At 37.8% G+C, this 10,000-nt stretch overlaps 1 protein-coding gene across 1 annotated transcript in view; it reads right to left on the reverse strand.

Moving 5' to 3' along the window:
- The window catches only part of LOC138028089 (abasic site processing protein HMCES-like), a 19,085-nt gene that overhangs the window by 921 nt on the left and 8,164 nt on the right, over positions 1 to 10,000 (reverse strand). Inside the window, exons 3-8 of the mRNA XM_068875634.1 lie at positions 9,627 to 9,851; positions 8,434 to 8,668; positions 6,610 to 6,702; positions 5,048 to 5,113; positions 2,981 to 3,087; positions 1 to 1,486 (exon numbers count right to left, since the gene is read on the reverse strand). The exon at positions 1 to 1,486 is cut by the window's left edge and continues 921 nt beyond it. Of these exons, the coding sequence (XP_068731735.1) occupies positions 1,369 to 1,486; positions 2,981 to 3,087; positions 5,048 to 5,113; positions 6,610 to 6,702; positions 8,434 to 8,668; positions 9,627 to 9,851 (844 nt within the window). The 3' untranslated portion in view covers positions 1 to 1,368. The remainder of the gene's footprint in view (positions 1,487 to 2,980; positions 3,088 to 5,047; positions 5,114 to 6,609; positions 6,703 to 8,433; positions 8,669 to 9,626; positions 9,852 to 10,000) is intronic.

Below are 10,000 nucleotides of genomic sequence, written 5' to 3' on the forward strand. Positions count from 1 at the left end.
CATTATCATGACTGCAGAAGTAAATTCCTATGAAAAGGTCGCTGCACCTTTTGGGCACTTCAGGGAAAATGCGATCGTTGAAATCATCTATGCATTGTTTTTGTGCTTCCAGTTGCATTGAAATGTTCAAAGTTATCTTTGAAAAATAAAAATTGACTCGCGCCCGTTCATCGAGCGATATCGATCAAAGAGCCGACAGACTGCGCGACAGTAATTCTTTTTTAATACCATAAGAAATCGACTAAAATGATAAGTCCGAAAAGTTTTTTGTTCAGATTCCTTATGGAATATTTAAGAGTGAGAAACTTATAATGGTTGAACGCTCGCGGGCAGTATTTTTGAACGAAACCCCATCTTTGGGAGCTCATGTCACGATTGCTTCAACGTGTGACAGGCATCATGGTTTTTTCAGTCGAGTAGCAGTTCACACAAGTTGGTAATTTTTGGCGGTCCATTTTAGAATGTCAAATATCACGAATTTTACACTGTTTCCCGAAACCTCAAGAGTATGTTTTGCCATATTAAAAGCCCTAAAATATTAAAACTGTGCAGCCGAAACGGTTTAATACGCCGTTGTTTTGTCGCGCGCTGTCTGATCAAGATACGTTCAAAGGTCAATGTTGGGATATGCACCGCACAGCAAACGGCCGAAATGTGTTTCACGGTTTTTAAAATTGGCCCAGATAGTTGTTTTTCAAACATTACGTTAAAGAATTAGCAAGTAAATCAACGGACGTGTCGCCCTTCACCTTTAAGTTGGTTTCCAAGAAGGTATTTAGGTATGCTTGAAATCAGTCATTTTTGTTGTCATTGAGATGTTGAAGTTGAAAATATAGAAACAACAGGAGCATAAATTGTAGAAACATGGGCATACAAAGATTACGATCTGCGAGATCTAAGGTCCGTACGTTTATACTTTAATCCACTCATTTATAAAAACATTGCGTGCCGATATGCCATTCTACATGTAGATTGATGTCCGATCAATGTTCAAATGATGTCCGATTTTATCGGAATTTTGAAACCTCAAATCGGAAATTCTCGAGTCTGACACAAGCAGCCATCGGAATTGGAAAATGCCGATAGCGACATCGGAAATCAAAATTTCCAATATTAATGTGGAGAAGCTCCCTAAACCCTATGCAAGTCTGCAATTGAGAAAAGTCTAAAAAAGCAACGTATATCAACGTAGTAGACCTTAGCAGACCTGCTTAGTAGACCTGCAAGCCCGCTTTTCTGAGGTAGTTGTGTTTTGTCACGCAAACAAATAAAATGACCAAGGGAGGCTTGAGCAAGTATAGTACAGATACCGAGTTGTAATAATATTATCAGTTCTTGAGTGTTTCCTGTCACAAACATTCTTTACCCTCACTGAAATTTTGGTTTCTTGGGAGATGGTTCGTCACTTGATTTTTCTGCTTTTTTAGGTGACTTTTTGAAGTAAGAAAAAAGTGTCCCAGCTACTGGTTTCTCCTGTTGTTTGGATCTGAAAATACAGGGTCATAATTACTTTAATTTTTTATTGAATATCAACCCTGAAAGTGTGGCCCTACTAGTACTGCAGATTAAAAAAACATTAAGCATATTCACTTTACTTTGAAATACATGTTTGTGCTAAAATCTAAACTCTAATTACAACATAAAAGATTGACATCAAAGTAGGTCAAAAGAAAGTTTTGAGTTAATTAAACTGTATAATGACTAGAAAAAGAAAAAGAAAAACAGTTAGACTCTCTTATAAAGTGCTGAACAAGAGAAGAGCCAAATTTAAAGAAGTTGAACTTTTTGCTGGTCAGAATTTAATTATCTAAACCACTGAGCAAAAGCTATTATAAATACAAGCAGCACCAGCAAATCAGGTCTGAGGGCAGCATGATTAGGACATTGAAAAATGAAATGCTTGTAATGAAAGCAGCACTTAGTTATCAAATCAGTGTCTAAAAAAATAATGCCAAATCGGATGAAAACTTTTAAAAGACCGAGAAAATTAGGGCATTGCTAACATTTTGATTTAGATTCTACTTTTGCTGGCCAAAGTGTCTTGGCTGCGAACTGTAGCAGCACCCAAGTCAACCACAATAAAATTTTTTGCTGCAATTGGTAACAATATAGTCAATGAAAAAGCTCTAATCAGGTTCTCTCCAAGACCTGGAAAGCTGTATGGCACTGGAAGACATTATCCAGTCATTCTCGCGTCCATCCAGTGAAGACATCGACCAAAGTTAAAAATACAATGGCAGTAAAGTAACTGGAATTTTATGGTGTGTAAAAGCTCAAAGAGAAGTGAAAAAAAAAGGACATTAAATACAGTTACTGTAATTCTGTTGCTTTAATTTAATGGCCTCCAGGTCATTATCTGAAGAACTTCAGAAAGGAGACAGTCATGTGTTTATGTACACTGATCAGAAGACTTGCCCATCCAGTAGTAACAGTTCACCCAAGGTTTGACTCCTGAATACATCTTTATTATTATGAGTACTTCCAAATAAGGGACACCTTTTGACCCCAGAAAGACATACATGTTGTGACCCCTCTTTGTGTCTTAAGACACTTGATGTCACTTACATGAATTCATTTTAATACATAATGTCACGCAGCTGAGTTCTTTCTTTAGACCAAACTTCCTCTCATTTTTTTTCTTTTCCAATAACTTCATCATCTTCACCCCATGGTTCTGAGGACGATTCATACGACAACTCAAGAGTTGGAATTCGCAATCAACATTGAGAGAGTTAACAACTAACATGTGAAATACACATTATGAGGCAAAAGACAACAAAATAATTAATGAAACTATGACATTTCAAATAAATATTCTGTGTGGTCATGGGTCCTAAACTATCTAGAGGGAAATTACTGGAGGCTATAAATTTTGTGTGCATGTGTCCCTCCCAAAAGAAAATTACCACAAATCGCAAGGGTCAAAGGGTGAAGCAAATGTCAAACAGTTCAGTGTTAATTTTACAAAGGCAACACTTACAAGTCAATAGGCTTGATACAGTCTGGTGACTTATTCCTGGAGTTATTAACAACTGTTGACACTGGGTGCCATTGCAAACAGTCTTTGGGGGTAACAAGGTTCAAGGCCTAAAAACATAAAGTTATAACATCACAAAGCCATGGCAGATTTTATTAAATATTGAATAATAATAATAATTATACATGACAAAATTACTACATTATTTGTAAATTCTGATTGGCTGAGAGCAGTGCAGTTTTTTGTAAACAAAGGGCATAAAAGAGTCAATTCAGTGCAATTTACTCACAGAATTCTCGCTTTTGATTGGCTATTTAACAATAGGGTTTGGTAAGAACCAATCAAATCTCTTGTGAGAAACTTGTTGGCGTGTTTTGTGTCGGGAATCACATGCATCACTTACAAACTGGAAGTTGCTCTGAAATTATTTTTGTTAAATAAATGTACATTATTAAAAAGTAATCATATGACTTTTCTCATTCAATTTGGAAATAGTTTGCACTTTGTGTTTTTCTAAAATCGCCCCATGGGCTCACGCAATTTCAATACTTTCTGAAAAACCCATTATTTTGTGCAAATTATTTTAATTCCAAATTGAACTTGAAGTCGTATGATGATCGACCTATAATGTGAATTGTACAGACACATTAAATAAAATTATCTGATCCGCCCAATTACCGAAGTTAACATCTTTAAAATTGGTGACCAGATGGACATGAAAAGATGTAATACTGTATGTTGACCAAAGAAATCATTTACTATGACCCTTTCGTTTTAAAAGTTTCAAGTTCAGTTTAAAATATTAATTGCTATAATAATTATAAACTCAAGAAGATATCACATTTCTGATTGGTAAAAGAGATTATAGAGTGCAATACAGAAAATGCATTCCTGAATTTTAATAACTTGTACATTAATTGTGATTTATGGCCACTCACAATGTTTTGAAAGTTCTTAAATTGCACTCACCTATATGGCTCGTGCAATTTTGAGAACTTTCAAAACATCACTCTTGCCAATAAATCACAAAATGCACTGTCTCGTGTTCATATGATTTCCTATACAAGTTTACATTACTATTCAGCAGGGAGGCTGAAAAAAAAGTTGACAGTAATTTTTTGTAACCAACAAAGACTACCCACATCATACCCAGTCAAGAATTCAAAACTTAACCCAGGTTACATACAGTTACTAAGGAGGAAGGTAAGTGCTCTCCGACATGCACCAGCCCTACTTTTCAGAAACATACAGTAACTCAAGAACAGACAGCACCTGAAAGTGCACTGAACCCTGGCCTAGACTACTAGTAGTCCCTTCTAAAGTCAGTCAAGCCACCCTCTTTAGTCCCGCAAGCGAGCTGAAGAGCCAAGGGAAGAATGCTCTCCCTCTCCCCATTCATCCTCCAGCCCGCTTGCATGACTAAAGAGGGCAGCTTGACTGACAGAGAAGAGACTGCTAGCAGCCTAACCCTGGCTCAAATTAAAGTAATCATTAATTTCTATCATTGATGCTGGAGTACATGAGCACTTCTTTTGGAAAAAAGCTTTGATGTAAAATTCAATTCAATTCAATTCAATTCACCACAGAAGACAGACCACAACACCGGGAACTACATGCCCTACTCTTTAAGACAAGTGTGCAGGTTCTTTTACGTCCCACAGGATTGAGAACATTGAAGCGTTGTGAGACAGGACCTCCGGCTTATCGTCCTTATCCGAGAAGACTAGAGAGTCTAACCATTTGCAGATGTGATTGTAACAAAGGCAGCACTTTGTCCTCAGTTATTTAAAGACTCTGAGTGTTGGTCCGGCCAGAGTTGAACTCACGACCTCCTGCATAACAACCTGGTGCTCAACCAACTGAGCCACTGGTGCGAGTTCTAAAACTAAGCTAAGGCAATAAGCAACTTTGTCCACTCAAAAACAAGGTCCTCTAAACTTTAAGACTTAATACTAGGAGTAACGAATTTAAAAGATTTCGCTATAGAGGCCAGATGATTTTACTCCTCAGTAGACCGAAGGAACCTCTTCGGGGCCAAAACTTTAATACAGTAGGAATAAGTGACTCTACCTTCTTCCAAGGAACTTCCCCAAACTCTAACCACTGACGAACTTCTTCTTCACCATTTAATATAGCCTATGAAAAAGTAGATTAAAACCCTAAGTTGATCCTGAACCGGCCAAACTGACGCTGTCTACAAGGAGACAATTTTAGGAGTCAATGGGTTAAAAATGAAGCACATTCATCACTGGATTTATTTCAATTTCTTAAAAATAAATTTTTTAATTAAGACACATGCCAAAAGTAATATTTATTTTAGCAGAATTTATAATTAAGGTTCCCAGGACAACATTGGTAAGTTTTCAATAACCTAAGAAGCTGATAATGAGGCTGGGATACCATTATCATATGCACACTATAGGCTCTGAAAGTTAAATTCAAACAAGGGAGATAAAAAAGCACTATGTCCTCTCTGAACTGGTCTAGATCTGCTACAAGAGTTGACAACGAGAATAAAAAGCAAAGAAGTCTATAAGCACAAATTAAACAAGTTTAAAATGAAGATCTTACATGTAATAAAAGGCATGGTACCTTAATCAAGCATAATGTGTCTGATTTTGTCAAACAAGCATCTATAGACGCATACAGAGCTCTGTGATAATTTTTTCAATAAATGAAGGGCAATGACTGTGTCTGCAATACTGTGATAATGTGACATACATTGCTCTTTTTCCCCTATCACTTTTCTCACCATGATAATATCTATTAAGGCCTCCATCTCTGAGAACATTGCTGTTTGTTGATCACCATCTTGGATAAGTAAATAAATGTAATCGTGCTTGAATGGTTGCAAACAAAAACAGAGGTTTGAAGTGACCCTTTTATGTTCTTGAAAATGTCATGAAGTGGGTGGTGAAAGCACTTCCCCTCATAAAAAGAAATATTTTTCAAGTTTGAAAACAGAAGGTATCATCCAGGGATCGCATTAACGCAGAAATCGTGCATTTTTACGCAAATAAAATCCAAAAAATGCATCATCGAAATTTTAATGCGTCCCAGGACGCAAGGCACTGACTTATTACACAACTTGCTTTGATTTGTCAGTTACTATACTCTGTTGTTTGTAAAACTGTTGGAGCGATCTGTGATCATAATTGAAGTTCTAAGAAATGGGGTTTAAAACATCTAAAAAGGTTAAAACTAAATTTTCGACCGCCTTCTGCGGTCTTCTTCAGAGGAATCTACTCTGCAAGTCACTGAATGCAAATATATAAGGGAGGAAACCAGTGATGCGTAAACCCTTGGAAAGGGTGCTCTTTCATTAACAGTGTTCTTGTCCAGGAATGAATGTAACGGCTCTAGAAAAAGCCTTTGTCGGCCGGTCCTATGCATATGCGTCAATATTAATTCCAAGTTGGTTACAATATACTCTCTTTTTCTCATAATTTAAAACATACTCTTTTTCTCACAGAGCGTCACCAAGATTTTGGGACCCCCAAAAAATGCTTGGGACCCCAATTTGGCCGAACATGCGGGTCCCAGGACCCAGATTGAAAAATCCTAGTGCCATCCCTGTCATAATAACAATTAATAATAACAGCTACTTTATCATCATAATGGTAACATCTTACTGGCATTCTATGATGCAGCCACTTGAGAGAGTCAGTTGAATCCACAGTAATGATAGTGTATGAAAACAGATCTTTGTCTTCACTGGAACTATCCTGAAAAAATATGTTGTATAGAATGAGTTAATCAACCTGTTTAAAGATCTGAGGCTGACTACAGTCAGCACAGGATTTAAGCAATTTGCACACTCAGATAGGCCACAGCCTTTAAAGTAATTTCAGGGCTAAAATAATAATTATAATTTATTAATAAGCCCTCAATTATTTTTTACCCATGTCCACATCATTGCACGTACAGAAAGGGCCTCCCACCATTTCAAAAATAATTAATATTTTTTTCTAAATGATTACAAACCTAAACGAAGCCTAGCTATCAGCTGGATTTTACAAGTAAATAATATTATGAAAATGTTCATTCTTTTAGGAATATATCAAGCCAGACATTCAAGTAAAACTATCACTTGCACACAGAGGCCATGAGTAAAATTAATAATACTGTTAGTGGGACCTCTAACTGTCTTGAACATAATGCAGGCCTTCTGATAGGGTGCGATTAAAAAATGCAAATTATGCGATTTTTTAAGGGCAGATTGTGCGATTAGAAAGGCCAATTATGCAATAAATAATGTAAATTATGCGATTTTTTTCTCAGCAATTTTAAGCTTGTTTTATAAGGTTTCAGGTTAAGAAAAACACTTTTTTGCTGCCCTAAAGACATTTTGAACACAAAGGAACAGTAATTATGTATCTCGATCGACATTAGTTGGGATAAATAAAAAAAATGAGGTCTTCTGCACTACCGGTGCACCACATTAAAAGTTGAAAGGACACAGCTAACATGCCAAATAAATGATCAAGGTGCTTGTCAACCACGAACTTCCGAAGATGGTCAATCACAATAGGGCCATACCCCCATTTATACGAGAGAAAATAAGCCGCGGCTTTCTCTGGCCGTGGCTTACATAAGACTCGAATGTTCACCCGTATAAATGGTACAAAATCTACGTTCACGTCTTTTTCAAGCCGCGGCTTATATTGACCTGGGAATATATATTCGTATAAATAGTTCCTTTTGCGTATTTTGTACACCGTGGCCAGAGTAAGCCGCGGCTTATTTTCTCTCGTATAAACGGCCCTAATATTGCACGACGAGAAAAACATCAGTCCATCGTCCACGTGGACCGTACCTGTGAGGTACTTTCTTGCTCGATCGTGAGCTGTCAGATTGGGCGGAAGGTGGGAACTTCCTTCTTCGTCGAAGAAAAAGCGGGCGTTTTCACAACAAACTTATCCATGAGTAAGTTTTTATCAGTTTTCAACGAAAGAAACTACATTTTGCCGAAAAACTTACAACTTCGCTTATTTTTCACAAATCTCTTCTCTAAGAGAAGGCAACTGTGTCATCATTTCAGTGGTGTGTATATAAGTGCGTGTTTGTGTTGCACCAATAGAAGGAGACTCGTACCAGGTCGCCGACATGCAAAATAATGCCTTGAACTTCGAATGTTTACGAAATCGAAGGTGGCAAAAGATTTTTAGCCTTTTTCCAAGATAAATCTTCTTAAAAATGGCGTATTTATGCAGGAATTTCTAAGAAACGTGTTGATTTGTTTCATTTTATGAATTTTGTGCGTCCTTTTGTGAATTATGCGACTTTTTGTGAAATGTGCAATCGGATGCGATAAGGGGTCGGCTGTGCGAAATCGCACGATCGCATAATATCAGAAGGCCTGATAATGCGCTGGAGTTGGGCCCCATCAAGATCTAAGGAATTCCAAAAAAAAGATTCAAGTGGTCACAAATCATAATAATTATTATAATACTTACCTTAGGTGCTTGCCAGTGATCAAATAACCCAGCCATAGTTAAAAGACGTTTACCAGGAGTGCCTGTAGCCTCTGAAGAAACCTTTCCCTCTTCTTTGATGCAGACATCCATATCCCCTCTTTCTTTCTGTGCAGCCTCCACAACTGTTTCATCTTCTGTTTTTCCTTCCAAAGTTTTGAAATATATAAAATATGGCTGCTTCTTTCCCCCTTTCAGGGTCTCCCACTCAAAAAACCTAGGAAAAAAGTAGAGAGTAAAAATAGAGGTAAAACCATTAAAGGGGGATGTCAACAGAGAGGTACATGACTGTACAGTTGGAATGAGAGGGGGAAAAGAAGATTGAGAGAGAGGCAACTGAAGATCCAGTGGAGAAGGCGATGGAAGAAGAAGAGGTAGAATTGGAGGCAGAGATGGAGGTACAGATGGAGTTGCAAGTGGAGGTGTCATGGAGGTACTAGCAGTAGAGGTGTACACATGCAGACTGAAGGTAGAGTAGAGAAGAGTGTTAAGCACTAAAGCAGAACTGAGTAGGGATGAGTACAGTGTACCTCATTTACCCTGGCTTGCATTGTGGAACCCAGCATTCACCTACAAATCCTTGATTGATGGACAGACCTATAATTATTATACCAGGGACCATCTGGTCTCCCTTAAATCAGTTTGTGTGTTCTTTTACCTCAGAACTCTGAATTTAATTTAACAGAACCTTGACACCAGAGGTGCAAGGATAGTAACTATAATGGTGAGAAAGCTTGCCCTCTAATGAGATCCAAGTTCAAAATTAATAGTGGATGATGCCACATGTGGCTGAATTTATGTCACTTGATCCTTGATCTTTCCACAGGCTTTCCACTCTTTCTCCCTTGCCAAAACCAGAATGCCGCTGTGACAGTGACTTTAAATTATTTGAACAAGCTGCAGCCAAGCGCCCAGGATATACATAACAGGTTTAGCTGCAGCTAGCAAAATGTAATAACTAAAGGTGCCTATACATGTATATGCCTTCAGTTTTATATTGTTGAGCTACCTCACTTGCCTGTACTTGGGAAGACAATCATGACTCTATATATGTTATTCTGCATGCATAGCTAAGAAATCAAAAGGGGAAAAGTCACATACTGATACTTAAATGTTTGTGCACTGATATAGCACTTGATAATCCTAAGCATTTTTGTTACCAATACAAGGCTCACCCTTCAGCTAAGACAACACATCTTTTGCCTTTCTCCAGAGAAGATTTGAATGACTTCTTGTCCAACAAGGTATCACTTCTAGCATTGCTCATGTTGTAGGTAAACTCTTTAGGGTCTCCACGATGCCAGGAAGGAATAAGTCCCCATTTCATGGGTTGTAAAAGCCTTTCAGGCATAGCCTCTGAGGTTGCACCACTGAAATGCTTGCTGGACACCAGTACTGGCCTATAAATTTAAAAATCCATGGCACTGAGATCAGTATTTTTTCATCCAAACTTTCCAGAATATGGCCAGTGCTAATCCCTTGACAACCGGAGTTCCTGACCACCCGTTGAATTTTAATCTGGTAGTCTCTGGTTCAACTTCTCGGCCAA

Source organism: Montipora capricornis, chromosome 2 (assembly GCF_036669925.1).
Source record: "Montipora capricornis isolate CH-2021 chromosome 2, ASM3666992v2, whole genome shotgun sequence".
Lineage (NCBI taxonomy): Eukaryota > Metazoa > Cnidaria > Anthozoa > Scleractinia > Acroporidae > Montipora > Montipora capricornis.